Raw genomic sequence first — 22,770 nt, forward strand, 5'->3', positions numbered from 1 at the left:
GATTTTGGTCTTTGTTCATTTGCATAATAATTTAAATGGTTCCCACTAATACATTATCAAGCCTATGCCAATTTTTTAAACTGAAATTCTTATGACAATGTGTGAATAATTAGAAATTAATTTAGCTTACATAATGCATTTGAGACATCATATTTGTATGAATTATTTTCTGAAAAGAAAGAATAAGCCAAAATTTCCAATAATGTTAATGGACATCTATGCAATCACTTTGTCTTTGTGGTATTTTGTAATAAGGTGATGCCATGGTTTAACCTGACTTGCAGCAAGACCCCACGCAGCTGCTCTCTCACCCTTCCCCACCCCTGGGGAATGGTGAAGAGAATAAAGGAGAAAAGGGAATGGACATTTGTGAGTTGAGAAAAGAACAATTTAATAATAATAGCAATATAAAATTAGAAACAGTAATGATAATATATGAAAAATTATTAAAAAATGGCAATCATAGAATGGTTTGGATTGTATATACTTATTTATATTATAGGGTAATAATTTTTTAATGAGGCAGCGGTCTGTGGTAATTTTGGTGCATATATTTAGACAGAAGTGGTTACAAAAATACTTTAATTAATAATTAATAATTAATTACTCAATACTTTTAATTTTTGGGTTGGTTCTTTATTGATCAAAGTTGAGACATGTTGACATATCTTCTTTACGATTTATTAGTGTTAAAATCCATTTCACAGTGTTAACCTGGCCCGGCTGACTGAAGTATGTTGCATGATGCTTTAAATACGTACGGATGGTCTGAAGTCACAAAAGTCAATCAACTTCAGCATCTTTATTCAATTTCTATATATTAAAAAAAGTCTCGTTCTAGAAGGCTAGCAAATTTGAAGAGCAAAAATTTTGAGAATGCAAACAATAAATGCAAACCCTCTATTTTGTTGTCTGTGTTCTATAATACATTCTTTTTTTTTATGAATTGACTATGCTTGATAGCAAATGTTTTCTGAATTCATTAATGTTTTCTCTAAATATTAAGAGTTAACAGTGAGTGTATTTGTGTTTACTTCTGCAGTAAAAAAAGAGGAGGAGGATTTTGAAGAAAAGAAATCCATTAAGAAACGAATCAAAGAATTAAAAGTTTTGGATCCAAAGATTGCACAGAATCTGTGTAAGTAGATTCTGGGTTTATGACAAAGTAATATTGTATAAATGTTTTATAATTTTTTTTTTCTCTCTTGTCTGATGCCTGGTAGCCACTTTTTGTCTAAAGTGTGGGAGAATATGTGTATTTGCGCATATTGGTGTTAAGACCAAGCATGTGAGTTGATACAACTGAAACATGTTTAAAGAGACCCAGAAAACAGTTAAAGGTTATCCCTTGTTTAAGACTGAGGTTATTTTCTGTATATATTGAAATACAAGCATACAGCTATATATTTAATTATCTATCCATATGTTCAACATACTAAGCAAGGAATACTGCCTGTCCCCTTATGCCCCGACTCCTCCAACCAAACTGGCCCTGGCAAAAAAGACAATAATGTCTACAAGATGTCTGTCCATCTCATGTTTTTCATAGAAAGAAGGCAATACTCAGTATTATGCAATAATATGCAAATAAAGATGATAAAAGTTTTGGTGGAGAGGAGTGCTATAAAAAACAGGTTCCTAAATGTCTGCAGATATAAAATAGGAAATGGCTGAATTATGGTGAATGAATAAACAGTGTTTATAAGGGCATTTTGGTTTTTAACTGTTTATATGGTTTTGGTTTCTCATGATGTTTTTTAAGAGAAAGCTCTGACAAGACCTTTGAAGAAAAAAGTGTAATTGTCACTTCCATGCAAAATAATGATAAAAGCACTGATTATCATTCATAGAGTTATAGAATGGTTTGGGTTGGAAGGAACCTCAAAGATCATCTAGTGCCAACCTCTCTGCCATGACTAGGGACACCTTCCACTAGATTGGCTTGCTCAAAGCTTTATACAACCTGGCCTTGGGCAACCTGTTCCAGTGCCTCTCTACCCTCAGAGTGAAGAATTTCTTCCTTATATCTAATCTAAATCTGCCCTCTTTCAGTTTAAAGCCATTGCCCCTTGTCCTATCACTACATACTCTTGCAAAAAGTCTCTCTCCAGCTTTCTTGTAGGCCCCCTTTAAGTACTGGAAGGCTGCTATAAGGTGTCTCCAGAGGCTTCTCTTCTCCAGGCTGAACAGCCCCAACTCTCTCAGCCTGTCTTCATAGGAGAGGTGCTTCAGCCCTGTGATCATCTCCATGGGCCTCCTCTGGACTTGGTCCAACAACTCTGTGTCCTTTTTGTGTTGGGGACTGCAGAGCTGAATGCAGTACTCCAGATTGGATCTCATGAAAGCAGAGAATCACCTCCCTCGACCTGCTGGCCACTGTCCATGTCTCTGACAAAGATGTTATCAGCAGTGGGCCCAATACTATTCCTTGAGGAACGCCGCTCCTCATCTTGTTCTGCAGAGTAGACTTGTCACTGGCTGTTTATGGATGTCTTCTGTGATGCTAGATGTTGTGCATAATGAATGGATGGAGAAGGCTCGAATTGTAAGAGAACAGTAATTAAAATTACATTTAAAATTGTTATCTTTTATCTGTTTTACTTTGCATAGTGTTTGTTAATCTGTAGTTGCTATGACCTGTATAATTGGTATTTTGTACACAGAAGAGAGATTGTTGTTGTCTTGCTTTCTTCATTATGTGCTGAATCTTTGTTTTAGCAATTTTCCTTGGCTCTTTCCGAGTGCCTTATGAGGAAATCAAAATGATGATATTGGAAATAGACGAAACACAACTGTCAGAGTCCATGATTCAGGTAAGGAAAATGACAATTTAAATCTCGATATTTCAGGGTAAGCTTCTCATTAAATAGAAACCTGTAGCTAGAAAGCTTCTTAACGTAAACTTTTGGCTAATAAATCATTGCAAGACTGTTTTTTTTTTCTTTGAACTGTCAAGTTTTTTTATATTTGTAATGCTATTTTTTCTGAATAGCAGCTGAATTTAAATCAACGATTTTCTGCATTTATATTGTCTACACCTAAATAGAGTTTTTTCTTTGGTTTATATTGGACAGCATAGGATACATTCTGTTTCTTTCGTAGCTACTAATTTTTTCTTTGTTTCTACCTCTGTTTTATGTGCACAGATCTGTTGTTCTGGTAAAAAAACTGGTTTAGTTTTCTTTGTGGTGTTTGGGTTTTGTTTTTTTTTTTTGATTGTTCCCCACCCCCCCTGTTAGAGCTGATACAGTCTGGGATGTTGCCTTAGTCCATTCACAGTGACCACTTTTCTTCCTTACAGTTTATTTGGGTAGTGTTTTCCAGTTCCCTATTACTTTATTCAAAGCACAAAATCACTATGAGCCTGTGTGCAGACAAAAGAAATTGGAAGTTCTTTGTATTCTTCTCTGCACACTGTTATTTAAAGGTTGATAAGTTGAAGAATTTCATGATACAATTTAAATACAAATACTTCATTATAGTACCATGGGAAAAAATAATTTGGAAGGGATGTCTGGAGGTCATTTGATCCAAGCCCCTGCTCAAAGCCAGGTCAACTAAAGCAGGTTGCTTGGGTCCTTTTCCTATTAAAGTTTTGATATCTCCAAGGCTAGAGACTCTATAGCCTTTTTGGACACATTTTCCGGTGTTGAATTACTCTCATGGTGAAAAAACTTTTGGTTTTTATCTAACTGGAATTTTCATTGTTGCAACTTGTGACCTTGGCCTTCTGCTGCACACCTCCTAGAAGAACCTAATTGCATCTTCTCTGTACTCTTCAGTTGAATACCTGAAGCCCACATTAAGGTCCCCTGTGTCTTGTTTTCTTACAGTTCAATAAACCCACTTTTCTCAACCTCTCCTTGCCTGCCGTGGGAAATGTTCCCCAGTCATCTTGATGGGCATCCATTAGATTTGCAAAGAAACGTCTTTAGACCAAGATTTGTCTTTGGACAGGACTCCTACATAATATGATGAACTTCAAATTGTTGCTATTATGACTCGTAAATGTCAAATCATAATTATATGGCATAGGTTGCAATTACAGAGGATTTAAATAGCTGATCCCTACAGTATACCTGAAAGCGTGTTAGAGACATGGGTACCACTACCTGCTGAAACATCCAAGAACGACAAAATTAGGTGATTTTTTTTTTTTTTTTTTTTTTTACAAACATATGCTTTTTGCAGGAATCTTGATTAGTGAAGAAATAAATACAGGTAATAGAGAGAGTCATAAAATGGATTGTAACATTAAGGCTCTTTGAACCTTTGAGATTCAGATGCGTGACCTGCACTGTGACACGTAGCAATTTATATGCAAAGGTCAAAACAAGCCAAATCTATATTTGTGTACTTTGCTTGCAAAATAAATTTCCACCATATTGGAATGTCAAAATAAGGTCCTACTGAGGAGGCTGTACAGTGTTCTGCATGCAGTTTGGTCCTCACTTCTTGTCACCTGGATTTCAAAGGTCTTTAAACTCTGTTGAGCTGTTTGAACTTCACTTTCCTTTAAAAGGAGCTTGTCTACTGATTGATTTGAAGAATGAGACGTATTTCTTAAGAAATATTTGAAGGAACAAACATGAGCCGTCATCTTCAGTGACAGTATATATAATCATTGAATAATTATCTTTATTTCGTTCAGTGATGCAGTTAATGTTGGCACTGAAACTATTACATGAAGGTTATTAGTATGAACTGAGCAGTTGAAACCTCTAAGCTGTTTGTTTATTCTAGTTTGCATTTACATCACTTTTTTTTCCCAAAGGTTTTCTTCATGCTCAAAAGAAGCACAATGTGTATCTTTATTTTATTTTATTTGGAATAATAGTAGAAATTCTCTATTCAGCATGAAAAGCTGAGGGATGGAATATGTTATGCTGTTTTGTTCAGCTTGAACTCTGTCTCAGGTTGTCCATGCTTGCTCTGAGACTCTCTCTTATGCTATTTGACCTTGACGCTGTTTTTTAACGGTGAAAATGTAGCTTGTTAACAAAATTAGGCCTTCAACAATATCCTGAAGCAGCCTGTATATTCTAAATAAATAGTATATATCAAAATTATGATAAACTGGCATCTTGATAATTTCTATACGCATTGTTTAAAGAAGGCAAGACTTTTTTTTGCATTTAGGCTCTAGGAAAAAAAATCATCAAACCATTAATGGGTAGTTAATTAATGGCATACTTTTATGTGAGCATGTGGCAAATATTCCATCAGTTGCAATAAGCTTCAGAAGAAAAACTTAAGTTGAGCATGGTTTACTTATTTTTTTTTTCCTTTTTAATTTCTTCTGTGGACTATTATTTCCATTTCAATGTTATATACCGTGGGATAAAGAATGCCTACTTTTCTGTATGTTTAAAACTGCTAAACCAACCAAGCTTCACTTTATTCACTAAACAATAGGCATGATTAACAGTAATAGGAGATTTTTTTTTTTTGACACTGATAATCTTGTTGCTCTTTTAACTGTTATTAGCAGTAGAGTATAATGAAAATCAGTGTATCCAGTAACCTCTCTATATAGTTCTTTGCATCAGCATTGAGTCTCAAGTATTTAGGACAGCATTTGAGTCCGCTTGTGTTTGCTTTTGGAGGGGAGGGAACAATTTTGTTTAAGAAAAGAGTAAGAGAAATTGAAGAGCCAAATGTGAGGTGAGGAATAATGTCCTACAAGAGTTAGCAGCTGCTGTGATTGGGTGGAAGTCAATGTAATAGAATGCAAGTGATAATGCTCACAGTGTCCTGTATGAACACAAGGCATACTGTTAGAGGATGGATGGCAGGTCCCCCATATTGGGCTTTTTTAAACACTGCTGGCCTGGATAGGCACACCCTCCTTTGGGTTAAAAACTGGCTGGATGGCTGGGCCCAAAGAGTGGTGGTAAATGGGGCTAAATCCGGCTGGAGGCCGGTCACCAGTGGGGTTCCCCAGGGCTCAGTGCTGGGTCCAGTTCTGTTTAACATCTTTATCAATGACCTGGATGAGGGGATTGAATGTACCCTCAGTAAATTTGCGGACGACACCAAGCTGGGAGGCTGTGTCGATCTGCTCGAGGGTAGGGAGGCCCTTCAGAGGGATTTGAACAGACTGGATCGTTGGGCTGAGGCCAATGGCATGAGCTTTAATAAGGCCAAGTGCAGAGTCCTTCACTTGGGGTGTAAAAACCCCAAGCATCGCTATAGGCTCGGGGAAGAGTGGCTGGAGAGCTGCCTGGCGGAGAAGAACCTGGGGGTGGGGTGTTGGTTGACTACCGACTTGATATGAGCCAGCAGTGTGCCCAGGTGGCCAAAAAGGCCAATGGGATACTGGCGTGTATCAAGAATAGTGTGACCAGCAGGAATAGGGAAGTGATCCTGCCCCTGTACTCGGCACTGGTGAGGCCGCACCTGGAATATTGCATCCAGTTTTGGGCCCCTCGCTTTAAGAGAGATATTGAGCTCCTGGAGCGGGTCCAGAGAAGGGCGACTAAACTGGTCAAGGGGCTGGAAAATAAAACTTATGGGGAGCGGCTGAGGGAGTTGGGGCTGTTTAGCCTGGAGAAGAGGAGGCTGAGGGGAGACCTGATTACGGCCTACAAATACTTGAGAAGGGATGGTGGGGAGGTGGGGGAAGGGCTCTTTACATTAGTGATGGGTGATACGACAAGAGGAACTGGGTATAAGCTTAGTCAGGGGAGGTTCAGGTTGGATGTTAGAAAGAATTTCTTCTCTGAAAGGGTTGTCAGCCACTGGAATAGGCTGCCCAAGGAGGTGGTTGAGTCCCCATCCCTGGATGTGTTTAAGAAAAGGGTGGATGAACTGCTTAGGGATATGGTGTAATGGGAGATTAGGGATGGTTGGACTGGATGATCTCTAAGGTCTTTTCCAACCGAGAAATTCTATGAAATTCTATGAAATATAAATGGTTCAAGAGTACAGATTGCATTTTTTTTGCAAAGTAATTAAACATTTGCAGCCTAAATCAAATGGAAAATTCAGAAGAACTTAGGCTGCAAATTTACTTTGCAAGTTTGGATGTAATCATTTTTATCAAATGGTTTCACCCAAGTTTCTTGTTTCTGGATAAAACAACCCTGTAATAACTTTGAAAAGGAGACCATCTGAGTTCAAACTCAAAAAAGCACTAAGACATCCATTTTCCTTTGGAAATGGTAAAATAATGTGCCTCAGTGGTTTAAAAAATTGTTATCCAGCTTCACATATGCTTAGATTACTAAATAAATTTAACTCTCCAGCTATATGTCTCTATTTCGACTTTTAAAAACGTTCACGAGTATGGGTTATGACCATGCTATGGAAACGTAGTCCTGTGTATTTCATGATTCTGAGAAGAGCAAAAGCATACATAGGTTTGCAAGCGTATGGCTATTTTTATTTATTTATATAAGATACCGTAGATATTATGGTACTTCTCCTTTCCAGAAATTTCTTGTCTTCATCAATATTTTTTTTTGTCTAGCTTTAAATATTGTTCAACGTATCCTAATGTCACAGTTTCTGAAGTTGGAAATTTGTCTTTAATCCTAGTCTTGTTATGCTTAAGAAGTAAAATGTATGCTCTGTTCAGCTAGAAATTAAATTTAGTTCTTAAACATGTAAAAACTCCAAAAGTCATGTTATAATCCAAATAGTCATTGACTAATTATTGGAACGTTTCTTGTGACTTAGTCAAAATTCTTTCTCCTGCTTATTCTCTGTTTGATATTCAAAATGCGTTTCATCTCTAGCAGTTCAAAAGCTTGATCTGAACACCATAGAACTGCTTTGATATCAGCTGCTCCTTTAGTTTTGTGGGTTTTTTTATCTTTCTGATGCTTAATATTGAAAACATTCATACAACACTTGACTGTTTCTCTTTTTTGATAGTTTTGTTGTCAGTTTTTCTACATATGAAAATTATTTTAGCATCAAACAATAACATTTTAATCTCAGTAAAGATTAAGGAATTGTAGTACATTTAGAGCTGATTATATGGATGTTGTATATAATGACAAGAAATAAGTGGGTTATGAATTTCTAATTTAAAATATATCTTTTTATACTGTGTACCCTTTCATTTTTGCTCAGTGTTACTGATGTAGTGCTGGACATCTTCATCTATAATTAATAAATGTAGTCTTCTTTAAAAAAAATGTATTCCAAATGTAATAATGGTAGGGATATGTATGACTATTGTCATAAACTCTTCATGCTGAAAGTCAGTCTGACAATGTCCAAATAAAGCTCTATAAAATGTAAGTTCACATTATTATTTTACCATCATCATTCATGCCTTTTTGATAATTCTCTTTTTCTTGCCAAAATCCTTATTTGAGCATGGATACTCTGTTGAAGCAGTCTACTCTTTAACTAGCATTTACTCTCCCTTTGGTTTATTTAGGCCTTTTCTCATAAGTCTAGCTTTTCTTATTTGCTGACTTTACTTTCTTGATAAACTACTTGATACTTACTTTGGATATGACAAAATATTGTAAAACTTATTGTAGTCCTTAAAATCAAAGTAGGGTTTCAGTTCTTAAAATAGTAACTTTTTTTACACTAAAACAATGCAGTGATATAAAACTAAGTCTTTTTAGCCAATAGAAAAAAGGTTTGATAAATGCTGAACTACTGTAAAATGACAACTGTTACAAAAGCTAAGAGACTGAGTTATAAAAAATTAAAAGAACTAGTATTAAGCAAAATATTCAAACTGCTTTTTTAAAAAAAAATAACACATACATCTGCTCTTTAGTTACAAATCCAATACTTCTACTCTTTAACAAGAGGAATATCTTTACTGAAATCCAAGGGTAATATTGCAACTTGAATAAACACCTGGGGCTAGCTTTGAACTAGCCAATACAGGTTCTGAAGATGGCGTGGAGACACTGAGGTGACTACTAGGGATATTTTTGGGGTACTAGTTAAAGAGTTGAATTCTTTCTTCTTCAATTAGGGAAGCATGTTAAGTGAAACATAGCTATGTCTTTTTATCTCCCTGCCTCAGAGAGTTAATTTGTATATCCTAATTGGCTGAACTTCCTCTAGAAGAAATTAGGATCTTTTGTGGATAAAATAAGAGTGGTTTTTTGAAGACTTTCAGAGGGAGATCCTGTACACTAACTTAAGCAAATTCTTTTCTGTGGACTGTATATCACCAAAGCTATTTACTTGCAAAGTAATAAAACAGATTTTTACTTAACAGAAACGGCTGTCTTTTCTGTCGAGTAACGGGGAAGTGCTAGAGTTAGTCTTTCTGATGCTTTCTTGAAGTACGGTAGTAGGTAGTGGGGTGGCTGAGTTTGCTAGGCCTGATGTAGTGTTAGAAGGATTGACTCTTTATTTCACTTCAGAAGAGTGGTCTTACAAGGAGGCCAACGAGTGTTTTAAGGAAGAACACAATCTCTCTCTTGTTTTCTTACTATGATGGAAGCTTAGCCACCAGGAACACAAGAGTCCTAAGCTGAGAAAGAGAGCAGGCTAAAGAGACCCTGACTATTGCCTAGTAGTTAGAGTAGTTGTCTTGGGAAGGGACGGAACCCAGCTACTGATTCAAATTATATACCATAGTTTAATGTTTGTGAACCTCTCTTCTTCCAGAACCTCAGAATAGCCATTTTTAGCCAACCTAGGTGATTGTAATTAGAGTGGGATTCAGATGCCTAAATGCAAGTGTCTATATATGAATGTAGGTGTCTAAGTGTTCAGGAAGCTCCAGGGAGTCTGAGAATCCTTCAGATGATCAGATGAAGGTGACATGTTTAGATTCCCCTGCCTCTGTTCACAAGACATTCACTTCTGTAAGTGTCCAGGCTCCCCATATGGACTCCTGAATTCAGCTGAAGCCGAGTCCCGCCTCTGAATTCATACTTCTGGCAAGTAGTGTGTAATAGGTTTAAGCTTTTGTTTTGAAATACTAGAAAATCAGTTACCCATTTTCAAAATACTTTTGGCCTAGCATTACTAATTCTTGCCATCCTTCAGATGAATGTTACACTTGAAATTCTTGTTTTGGCTTCTTAATGTTCTGTTTGCAGAGTGCCTATCAAGCATATTCTTTCATTAAAAATGGTGTTTAAAAAAAGACTGTAGAAATGTTTGTGGAATCAGCAAAAGGTGTTAGCTAGCAGTTTTGAATCACTTGCTTTTTACAGTCTCAGTTACGTCGATTTGTGTGTTGCCTATTTACATTCTACTGTCTTCAGGAAGGAGTGTTGTCTTTGGAGTGAGTGGTAATGATGCAAATGTAATACTGTTTGCCTACAATAATACAAGCAACATAGAATCGGAGATTTTTAAGCTTATTTTATTTTTCTTGATAGAATTTAATAAAACATCTTCCTGAACAAGAACAATTGAACGCATTGTCCAAGTTCAAGAGCGAGTATAATAATTTGTCTGAGCCAGAGCAATTTGGAGTTGTGGTGAGTTCTGTTTTGTTATCGCTTTTTTTTTTATCCTTTTCTGAAATAGAATTTTAATATAGTATTATAGAAACAATACGAGCTGCTTCTTCCTAAATGTGAAGAAGTTCCAGACTGGGAGAAGAGTATAAATGCTGCCTTTTAATTGAACTTTTAGTGGACATATCCATGGATATGGAAAGCCTGATTGTTGGAATATTACTATTGGAACGATTTGGGATTCTCTTTCCTTAAAAAAGTAATTTAGTTTACAAAAAAAAAAAAATCAATGGTATTTTCTGTGGCAAAGTGTTTCACTGGGAGATACAGAACTGTTCTTGGATTTCCATAGCTAAAATAGTTCGGCTTTACTTTTGTGTGCATTAATAAATCTTAACTTTTTCAATGAAGTTTTCTACACTGATGTTTTTATTTCTATTCTTCATGTAAATGAGAAGAAAATACTGTAGTTATCATCATGTTAACCTGTTCTGCATCTTTTCTCCTATGTTTTATAGTATCTTCTGTTAAGAGTACTTGTAGCCACTTTTTTCATTCCTGGTGGGAAGATACATTTATAATATCTCTGAGGTTGAATTAACAAAGGAAAACTGGAAAAGTGAAAAGAAAATACTACTAATTCAGTGCTGGCACTTGATGATTTTCTTGGAGATATAGTTTGGATATAATTCCTATATAGCTCATAATTCATAATTATTAACCATTTCATCCAGACAAACACAGAATAAGGCTATTTCTTTTCCTAGATGTATATATCTATATAATATTTGATTTTTCTTGTCCACTCCTAGCATTTCAAGTTAAGATGGTCATTGTTAACTTCATCTGGGAGGATTTCCCTGGGAGGCAATAATTCTTCTAGTTGTATCTCTGGGCTTCAAGAGAAGGAGTATCATGTCTTTGTAACAGAAGGCACTTGCTGTTGGTAGTTATCGGTGTGGATATCAAATGCCTATACTTGAATATTGGAACAACTGGAGTACTGATATGGAATATAAGAATAGTGATGAGTATTCTAAATCAACCGAAGAACCTTAGTCTGGTCAGGAAACACCACTGCATGGAGTTGGTGCCAGTTACAGATGTGACATAGGCAGTCGTCTTTGCGTATAGGTACTTGTAAAACAAAACTAGTTCTGAAGTGATGCTTTTGCTGAAAGCTGTTGCTGCTATTAATTTTCAGTCCATCTTTAATAAGAGTAACAGACATTGTACATCTAATGTAATACTGGTTTCTGTGTTCTTGGGAGTCTTCTAACTACATTTTGGGAGCAAGGAAAAAAAGAGAAAGAACACTACTGTTTTTAACACTTTTATTTATTTTCCAAGATTTTCATATATAGTTTTCTGATTGAAGTCAAATTATCAATTTCTCTTGGTCCAAATTTCTTAGTTACAAAAGTTAATGAAATATTTTCCTTTTTATTTCTTGTTAAGGTTTTATCAGACATTCAAAGGATCTACTTATAGTTCATCTCTATCTTCAACTTACTTTATTTGATTCAATTATCACCATTTATCTCAAAAGGTCATTGAATAGGTCTCTGAGATTCTTCTACAGTATCCTCCCTGAACAAAAAAAAAAGTCAAAACATATTTTGTTGTTTTATGAGATATGCAACTAATGCTTTCAGTACCTCTGTTGCTTACAAAGAACACAAAAAATCTGAAGTTGGAGAAATTATTACCTTTTCACTTGTTTTCTTATAGTATTTGTTTTTTCAATTCCACAAATAGTGTAGTTTCAAAAAGGTAGGTTTTACAATGGTAAGTTTTAGATTTGTTTTCTGCCTAGTTTGTATTACAGAGCTTTAGAGAGAAACAAGTTATCAGTTAAAGGTACCATGACCAACAGAATTACAGAATTTAACCTTTTGGTGGAGAGAATTGGGAAGAAGCTGTGATAATGATTATTGTATTTGAATCAGTTCTCCGGTTGAAAATTTTGGTTTAAATCTGTAATTTTATAAATGAGAGCTCTTACATTTGTTTGCTCAGTTGTGATAATCAATGTAAAGTTAAGATGCATCTGTATAGTAATGTCTCTTAAAAAAAAGCAAAACCACAAACCACAACCAAAAAAAACCCCAAACCCCCAAAGAATCACTCTAATAATTTTAAAAAATAATTTACATTGACTTAAATTGTACTTTCTGACTTGTCAAACTCTCTTTAGATTTTTGCATGGTTCTAGGCTTTGGACATTTTTGTTTTCTCACTGGCATATTATTTCTCTTTCTTGAACATGGACTAATACTACAACCGATATACAGTAGATGCTAATTGGACGTCCTTGGAATATACAGCCAGATCTATGATATGGGAGGCTTTTTGTCTGATATGTTAGCTCCTTTCTCTCACTTTCATCTTCCCTCCACAAATTTCTTCAAATCCTGTAGGGTAAAACATCTGTGTTAGATTCTCCAAACTTCTTTGTTCTCAAAATAAATCTTCATCTTAAATGCCATTCAATGAAATTAGAAATCAGATGTTCTAGGTATAGTCTGGAGTCTCACATCTTCAAAATTTAAGCAATATATAGTAATACATCCATTTCCTAAAAATATGTTTCTTCATATGCCCATATCTCAATCAGTAAATGAGATAGGTGGAGCCCTACAAATGAAATTTCCTTAGGTAATGAATAAAAGTATTTGGCAGAGTTCCAGACTCATTTGATCTAGAAGAGGAAATGTTTGGAGAGCAGTCAATAAAGGACAAAAGGAAGGGGGAAAGAAAAACATGGTTAGGAAGAGTGAACGTGATAAAGAAAACAAAACAACCTGTTGCATTTGTACCTCTATGACAGTCTTTTAATGTAAATCTGGCTGACCCAGACATTCAAATCACGCTGTGATAAGCAACACAGGAAAAGTGGAGAAAGCTAGTAATGGAATATTTTACAAAGACTTTCTCAAGCTCCGTTTTCTGTGTTTTTTGTTTGTTTGTTTGTTTGTTTTCCTTGTGCTATGTGGTGCCACAGATGACAAGCCTTTCTGTGCTTGTTGGAGTTGGACCCTCTTTATGTATACAATTTTGGTTTTCATGTTTAATTTTTATGGAAACATCAAACATTAGTTTTTCTTTTCAAAAAATAATATAAAAATACTGATCTAGTCTATTCTGGGATTGAGCTCTATAAATGCTGCACTTCAGTTCAATAATATTAAAAGTTCATGGATTTCCAGAAAATTTAATGTTAGAAAACTGAAAAGGTAGACTGTTGATATAGAGGAGAGGTTCATATATATCAGTCTTACTGAGAGAAAGTGTCCTGTGCTGAATAGAGTAGACTGAGCATGATGCTTTTCCTTGATAACCTTGTTTCAAACTGTGTCTGCTAGGATGACAGAGATAAACCCATGTCTAAACTTCAGCAGCTTCATTTGACTCTGACAAATTATGGCGAAATGCCAGCAAAGATGGATTTACACCAGTAAATTTGACCATGAACTGGACTGACTGAGGAGCAGACACTTATTTGACCCTGCTAAATCATTCCAACAGTAATTTGTATGTAACTGACTCATTGGGGAAATACTTTCATAGGACAATTACATACAGGGTTCTGCATTTTAATTGAATTAGTAAAATACAAACAAACTTAAGTAGCAAACATTTTTTAATTTATTATCAAGAATAAAAATTGATTCCAAACAAGACCTTTAAAACTTAATCCCACATAGGTTAAAGCTTGCTTTGCTATTTTTATTTGGTATTTGAGCCTCACTCAACTGACAAGTCTGTTTTTTGCTCTTTAAAAATGTCAGACTTACTACAATTGGACACACTAACAACAGTAATAAATTTGAAATTTAGTGTGTCAACGTTTTCCAGTTAATCAGGAGTCATCATACTTAATATAAGATGTTTTCTGGAAAGAAACTCGGCTTATGGGGAAAAATCTGTTTATTTTTCATTTTTGCTGTCATCAGACCATTGTAACAAGTGTTTTGTGTTTTAAAGACTAATCTGTAGTTTTAATTCTTTCAGAAAGACTCCTGTAGTATTTGAGCATTTATTGGGTGTAGTTTTAACACCATATTATTGCCCCTGTAATGCTAAATGTGTCCTTGTTATTGTACAACTATAGAATTGCTTATTCTGATCAGTTTTGCCTAAAAAGGTACTTTAGTTAGCAACCAAAAAGGTGTCCTCTTAATAACCACCAAACCTTCCTGGTATCAAAATAGTATTCTACGGTCTAACTCTCTTCTGCTCCATGTATTGTTATGAGTAATAAAATTTCTGAACACACTTTTACACACATTTGTGTTACATGGTTCAGTCACATTAATCTTTTAATTGCTCCCCTTTCAGGAGTACCTATTTGTTCTTTTCGTAAATGAGAATCTATTTTTAAGTACTCCTGGAAGTTAATTCGTATTTTTCTTAAATCTTAAGCAAAAATTCATTTCATTCCACTATCCTTCTGCTATGTTTTTTGAAATCTGATAGTATTCAAGTATAAATAAATTTGAAGTGATCTCTTGTAAGACATGGATTTGTATCGATTGACAAGATGGAACAGTACTGGTAGATGTTTTTAACTGTTAGTTATTTCTTTCAGATGTACTAGTTCAGTTAGATGAGGCTGTCAGTCTGATGAGAAGAGCTAAGCCAGTAGTACTACAGGTCAAATTTTGCTGCATGTGGCCCAACTGATTTACTTTGTCTTAAAAAAAAAGAGGCAACGTCGTAACTCAGAAAAATGTTGCATTAAATAATAAGAGTTTTTAACATGTCAAAATTTGAGGGAGTTTCTTTCCTGAAGGAACAACCGGATTCCCACTGAAAAGTGTGTTCTTTCCCTAGTTTACCATGCAAAGCATTAAAAAAAAGCCAAACAAAACCAAATCCTGTCTTTAGGCACAATTTTTCTAGTGTCACACTTTCTATGAATCTAGTAGAGCTGACTTCAGAAAACAAGCTACGATTGGTTTTTAACACAAAACATTTTTCATTTCTCTTGGAGGAGGGAAGTTTTGAGTCACTTTTTTTGCTCTTGGAATATGGAATCTTATACATTGGCTTTTCATCAAGGTTCTTCAGTCTCCATCAGGCGCTCTTGTATCTTTTGTTTTATTCTGGCTGGGGTGCAGGCTGAGAATTTCTACTAATTTCTTTAAGAACTACTGTGTTGACACAAATATGAATCTTCTCAGTATAGCTATTGTGTTGTGGTTTTTTTTTTTTTCTTAAAATTGCTGGTTTGTGTTTCATTTTTTGATATTTTTTTCAAATGAGGAGAAACAAACTTAAGCCACACAGTACAAGACTTTCAGGTTTATCTTTTAGAAGTTTAGTGTCCTGTAATTATAATATTTCAGATAATTTGGAGATCCCATGTTAATTTGCTCTAAGATTTTGCTTAAGGGAAAGACTAAACTATTTGACTCCCAAGGAAGAGCCTGAGTAGTGAATGAACTGATAATTACGACTTGTGTGATGATAAAAAAAAATATATGATGGAAACCTTCTTTTATCCTTCTGGCTTTGGATTCAAACTCAATATTTGATACTCTGAAAGAAACAGCCAGACACATACTGAGATACTGGCCTGCTGTGACTTTCGGTATTGTATGTTTTACCTCAGCCAAAGTTGCTTAACTTTTGTTATTGGCTTAAAGACATTGAGGGCATGACTCTAAACAGTTCAGGCTCCCTTCATGAGTGTGGCTTGAGTGTTTTTGGTTGTTTATTGGTTGGGTTTTTTCTGACTCTGTGGGTTGCTTTTGTGGTTTCTGCAATTATCCTCTTCTTTTTAAGTTACTTTGCACTTTTATGTTTTCTGTTCATTCAGCAGTAAGTATAAAACAAATCCTTTGTTACTCTTATCTTCTCTTCCAGACTTCAAGTTTTCTTTAGATAAACTACTTTATTTTCCTGTATGTTCTTTCTTTCACTTACCCCAGGCTGATATCTCAGAACACAGATATTATCTCCTTTGACTCTGGAATTTGGGTTTCGGTTGTTTTTTTATAATTTTTTTCTTTTTTTGGCTTGTGCACAGCCATGAACTATTTTATGAAAACTATGTTAACTCTGTTCATCTTATTGAGTGCTTTAACTTAGCTTTGCGGTATTCTCTTAAGTTGATGTTGTTTTGAATACTGTATTTTGTTTCCCAGATTCTTGATGAAGTATGCTTGTGCTTGCCAATATTTAGTTGCATTTTTTTACTATAGTTCATGTTTTGTACTTGGTTTAGTCAGTGCAAGAAACATCCTTCTGAAGTAATTTCACCTTCATATTATTTTTTTTTTCGTGGAGGGTTTGTTGATTGTGACTGATATTGAGTGATATATTCTATAAAACATTTTAATGATGAGGACTATCCTTGCGTTTAGAAATGAATAGTCATATGACAGCACACTTGCCATATGAGACTTGTCTGAGATAAATGGGGTTTCAGCTAGATGATCATCTTGGTAGGTGACTGCTAACAGAAGGTTGGGGTTTTTTGGTGTGTTGTTCCCTGCTCCCCTGGTGTTTTATCCAGTGGTCAGTATAAATATTATGTTGCTTTAGGACTTAAAACATTTAGCAATGTTGATTCGTTTTGCAGGTAGTTCTTTCCTACTCAGAAAAATGTATTTGTTTACAGAATACTTTTTATTTTCTATTTTTTGGCGTAGTCTCTGTTCTTGTATCATATGAACAATGTTTAAGGAGAATCATAGAATTGTTTGGGTTGGAAGAGACCTCCAAAGATCATCTCATAGAATCTCTGAATTGGATCATTTAGTAATGTCAGTCTCGTTGGTTTTTGTTTTTTTTTTTTTACAGTGCAGTTGATATGGTAGTTACTGGTTATATGTACTAATCGTGACTGATAGTTTCAATGCAGTAATCTGTTTAATGGATTTTCATTGACAAACTATTGCCATACCATCATTCAAGCCTTGCTCCTGAGTACAGGTGTATATTTGGCTTTTGTCTGAAAAAAAAACCCAATGTGTTTGCCATCAGCAACGATGCTTTGCATTTTAGACATCTTTCTCAAATAACTTTTCGTTTTATATACTCTCATTCTACCCTACAATATTTCATTTTGCCTAAGGTATACAATATAGTCTATTTATTTGAGTCTTTTTCATAAGAGGTGGTAAAGGCACTGAAACACTGAAGGAAAATGAAATAGAAATGTCACTGAAATTTGCTATAATTTATTGGGCAAAGAAGAAATTAAGTTTGAGAAGTATACTGATTAAATATCTTTCTACCACACAAACAAGATGACAGAACACTGGAGAACTGTTGCATTCCTTTTTGAATTGGTCTGTGATTCTTACTTTTTTTTGGTTCTTACAGTCAAGGAGTGAATTGGAAACCACTGGTAAGGTTTTGAATATTGTACAAATATGATAATTAAACTCATACTATGTACCTAATAAATTTTTTTTGAGTGTTCTAGTGAAAGAAGAGTTGTAATCACAGAAATAGTAAATTAGAAATAAATGTTGGGATGTCAAGCAATAGTTTACAATATTTTTAGAAGAAAAATAAAAAGTATTAACTAAGTGGTGATTTATCCCAGTTTAAGAAGATATTTTCACTAAATATTGAGATTTCTGAAACAACTAACTAGAATCATTGTTACAAATAAAGCCTTTTTTTCACCTCATGTTTTTTAGTTTGACATTTCTAAATCAGGTGTGGGCAGTTGTATGTTAGCTGCAAAACTATTGTTTATATGACTGCACTTATTGTGCTGAACTATGCTATAAACCTTTTTTTGCAAAAGGTTTGTAAAAGAGGGTTAGGCACATGTATAAAGAATTTCCTGCTCTGTTAAAGCAGTGTAACGTAATTCTTTTGCTTGTATGACAAAGATTGAGGAGGAAATTTTGTGTAGGAGAAGAATATTCAACACAATGTCCATTGATTCATATAGAAATTACCTTTCTTCTTGTCATCTTCACTTTTTTTAAGATCTCAGATTTTGTTTCCAGCCAGATTTAAAATTTTTCTTCTTAATGCAAGCAGCTTGGCATTTAGGTTGTCTGTCTTTGCCAAATATTTATCTTTGTCTCCTCAATTTTTTGGACAAGTAGAAACAGTTGTCCATGTACTGTTATCTCCATTCATGCTTGCAGTAACTTCTTTTTCATATTTTTTTACTTCAAAACTCAGTCCATTGCATATTCTTTAGACTCTTTTTCAAATACAAGTTTAGCTATGTTTGTATTTATCTTCATCTCTGTTACAGAATTGATGGTTTATCTTTTCCTTGTATTCCACTATTGATGAGGACCACATTACTGAGTTTTGTCCTTCTGTTTTCCTCATGAAAAAAAAAAACCACTGCGGTTTTTTTCTATTTAATTTTCCTTCTCACTCTTACTCTGAAGCTATTAAAAGTTCCTTATTTTGATTGTGTGAAATTCTTAAAGGTTGGTCTTTTCAATACTGTGTTGTACAAAGAAATGGTCCTGTCTGTGTATGAAATTCTCAATCGCTTCTTCCAAAGGCCAAGAGCCTACGAGCTTTGGGTATATTTGTCAGCCGTGATGTTGTGCTCTTTTACTGAAGCCCTGACAGCCTCGCTCACTCTGTTTTCTCGTAGTTCCATGAAGTACTGGACGATTTCCTGCTAGAAGTTGAAGATTTTTTTCATAGTTATCTGCACATAATTTATATTGTTCCTTGTTCTAACTATTATTTGATCATCTTGAGTTTCAGCCTCCTTTTGACTTGAGTGCTTTTGTCTGAGCAGTATAGCACAATGTCTGCCTTGAACATCGATGACCATGCAACATGTGTCCAGTTACAGCGGAGACAGAAACCAGTATGCATAGCTGGTTTTGCTGTGTGGTTGGTTGGTTGTTTTCTGTTTGTTCGTTTGTTTTTTCCATCTTAGTATAACTCTCAGCGTATTGTGTGGCTTTTGAGGAGCAACAGGGGCTTTCTCTGGCTGTGAGAGCTAATCTAACATTTTACCGCTTCAGTTCCGCTCCATTAGAGTATGTTTTTTCTTGGTTCTCCAGGCACTGACAGTGTTCTGGCATGAGTCCACTGTTGACTCACCTGGGGACAGCCCTACTTTTCTTATCTCTTGCTTAGGCCATCTAAAGCCCCCATTTGGCTGCCAAGTGAAGATGCTGATAACTTCAGAAAAAATAATGTTTGTTTATATATTCTCTTGAGGGAAACTTAAAAGGATAAACACCACCATGGGTAATCTTAAGTATAAAGAACAGGTAAAATAAAGGGATTTGGACCATGGAGGTGCAATTAAAGTTCGCAGGAAAAGAACTTAGCGATGACAAAATAAAAGAAAAATATAGGTATGCTGAAGAAAGAAAAACATAAAAGTTTATTTATCAGTTGATTTATTGGGAAACATGACCTGTAAAGTACTTTTTCAACAAGAAGTCTTATGAACCTTTTTTGAGAACAGATTATCTTGTAAATAAATAGAAAGTCCAAGATAAATGTTACTCTAAGTCACGGTTAACAGTTGTCTAGGACTAGGAATGGAAATCACCTTCTCAAATATAACATGATTAACAATGTGATTCAATAATACAGTGGTATTAATTTCAGGCAAGCAAGGTTAGAGCCTTTTAAGAAACAGCGTAAGAAAAGAAATATGTATTTATTTGAGAGACTGCTGGAGTTGAAAAAGAAAACCATTGTTCATTCCAATTGTTTTTGATAAAGCTATAGTAGATACGTGTGAGTCAATGTTTGCTCAATGCTTTTTGAATGTAAAGTATTCAAGTACTAAAGATTTTCTTTTATTATTGTTCATTTGTATTAATTAGATCTGACTGAGGTTTTTTTTCTGAGATATTAAAATTGTAAGGGTCATGAAACAACTGATAAGGGCATCTTATTACTTGCTTGTTTGAAGTTAACTTTCTAAACTTTCTTCCAAGTTGAAAGATAAATACAAAGGACAAGTTTACAATAACATATAGCTTTTAAGTTTCAGACTTGCATTGAAAAATAAGCATAGAAAGAAACCTCTCAGCATGAGATCTTATGGAAAGGGAAAAGTGATTTTTACTTACAAAATCTTGATGTAAATTGATTTCTACCTGCTCAACCTCTTATAGATTTAATTCACTCATTCTTTCATACGCACATTCTTCTGAGCACCACGATGTGTGGGTCCAGGCAGTCTGGCCAGGATTGCTGATGCGCAGCACAGAGGACAAGGGACTTTCTCAACATCATATTATGTCTTTATGGTTCTTGGTTGGTGACAGCAAGTTAGTTTTTGGACAGAATCTTTTATATGATCAGGAGTCGTGAGTTGCCATAATGATGGGGAGAGGCTGTTCAGGAGGGCCTGTTGTGATAGGACAAGGGGTAATGGTTTTAAAATAAAGGGAGGTAGATTCAGATTGGATATTAGGAAAAAATTTTTTACCATGAGAGTTGTAGAACACTGGAACAGGTTGCCCAGAGAGGTGGTGGATGCTCCATCCCTGGAGACGTTCAAGGCCAGGTTGGATGAGGCCCTGAGCAACCTGATCTAGTTGGAGATATCCCTGTTCCTTGCAGGGGGGTTGGACTAGATGACCTTTGAAGGTCCCTTCCAGCCCTAACCATTCTATGATTCTATGATTCTATAAGGTTGGCTTTATCTCAGAATCTTCTAACTTCAGTGTCCTGTAAATCTTAGACCAGGTTACTGTTCACTGTTTTCTTCCCATTGTTTGGAATCTCTGTTTAAAATACGTACTTGCAATTTGCTGGTAGGCTAATAAGAAAAAGAATAATGTATGTGATATGCTGTGACCTGCTGAGAAAGGTGTCCTGTGAACAAATACAGCTCATTCTGTTGACCCTTGTGCTGCTGTGTCTTCTGCTACTTACATGCACATGTTTCTATTTGTACTAACCTTAATAGTTCTGTTAAAGAACTATACAGCAGGAAGAAATTGACCTAGTGATGTAGCCAGAGTAAAAAGGTTTTTTGTGAATGTCTATCCTGCAGACAGGAGGTGCCACTGAGAAAAAGATGATGTTGAACTCCTTTTCTCACTTCTATAAACTATTCAGCAAGAAAACATGCCCCTGAAAATGAACTAGTTGACAGACAACTCTCCTTTTTATTTGTTGAGTAAATATGGTGTTTAAAAATGGGAGAATGATAAATACACATTTAAGTATTTAAAAAAATATTGACATAATTTACATTTGAATGCTTTTATATACAATTGCAAACAGTACTTTTTTGAGGGAGAGGTGGTTGGGTACACTATGCTTTCTTTGTGTTGGAAGCATCATAATCCAGATTACAGTAACCGTCCTCTAGTTACGTTACTCTGTTGTGACTGACTCTTGAATAATTTCCTTTTTGCTGGGTACTTCTTTTTACTAAAGAGTTTTTGAGAAGTATAGATTGCTTAATGACAGTGAAAAATATTTTAGGAACATCAATGAATCAAGATTTAAATGGCAGTGATTGTAGACTTAAAGCCTATAGTTAACAGGTTCTGTTCTGATGAAGAATGTGAATGGTAACGGATCGTAAGTCAGACATGAATCAGTCATGTCTTCATTTTGCAGGCAATAAACATATATGAAACTGAAACATAGAAGTAAGACTATAGCCTGTAAAACTTGTGAATTTTCCTCTGTTATCCAATGCCTAAGCCTTGACTAGAATGTTACATCCACTTTGGAGTTGTTTAGTACATCAGTGGGTGGACCAAAACAGAGACTAGAGGTGGCTAATGAAAATAGCTATAAAAACATGTCGTAGAATTATAGAATGATTTAGGTTGGAAGAGACCTCAAAGATCATCTAGTTCCAAACCCCTCTGCCATGAACAGGGGCACCCTCCACTACACCAGGTTACTCAAAGCCTCATCCAACCTGGTCTTGAATGCTTCCAGGGATGGGGCATCCTCAACTTCTCTGGGCAACCTGTTCCAGGGCCTCACCACCCTCAGAATGGAGAATTTCTTCCTTAGACTTAATCAAAATCTCCCCTCTTTCAGTTTAAATCCATTGCCCCTTGTCCTATCACTACACGCCCTTGTAAAAAGCCCCTCTCCAGCTTTCCTGTAGGCCCCCTTTAGGTACTGGAAGGCTGCAATAAGATCACCCCGGAGCCTTCTCTTCTCCAGGCTGAACAGCCCCAACTCTCTCAGCCTGTTTTCATAGCAGAGGTGTTCCAGCCCTTGAATCATCTTCATCGCCCTCCTCTGGACTTACTCCAACAGATTCATGTCCTTCTTGTGTTGGGGTGCTCCTAGAGCTGTATGCAGTAAAAATGATATGAAGAAACCTTGTTTGTAAGTTCTTTAACTTAAAACCAAGGCAGGGTTTTATCTCAGAATATGTGTAGGAAGACTGGAGAAAGGAAGGAAATAATTTGTCATGAACACT

The 22,770-nt window shown here is 35.4% G+C and overlaps 1 protein-coding gene across 1 annotated transcript in view; it reads left to right on the plus strand.

Annotated features, from left to right (window-relative positions):
• The window catches only part of DIAPH3 (diaphanous related formin 3), a 250,682-nt gene that overhangs the window by 107,011 nt on the left and 120,901 nt on the right, over positions 1 to 22,770 (plus strand). Inside the window, exons 19-21 of the mRNA XM_086611740.1 lie at positions 1,043 to 1,138; positions 2,719 to 2,813; positions 10,317 to 10,418. Coding sequence (XP_086467866.1) covers positions 1,043 to 1,138; positions 2,719 to 2,813; positions 10,317 to 10,418 — 293 coding nt within the window. The remainder of the gene's footprint in view (positions 1 to 1,042; positions 1,139 to 2,718; positions 2,814 to 10,316; positions 10,419 to 22,770) is intronic.

The sequence above is a fragment of the Tauraco erythrolophus genome, chromosome 1 (assembly GCF_009769465.1).
Source record: "Tauraco erythrolophus isolate bTauEry1 chromosome 1, bTauEry1.pri, whole genome shotgun sequence".
Lineage (NCBI taxonomy): Eukaryota > Metazoa > Chordata > Aves > Musophagiformes > Musophagidae > Tauraco > Tauraco erythrolophus.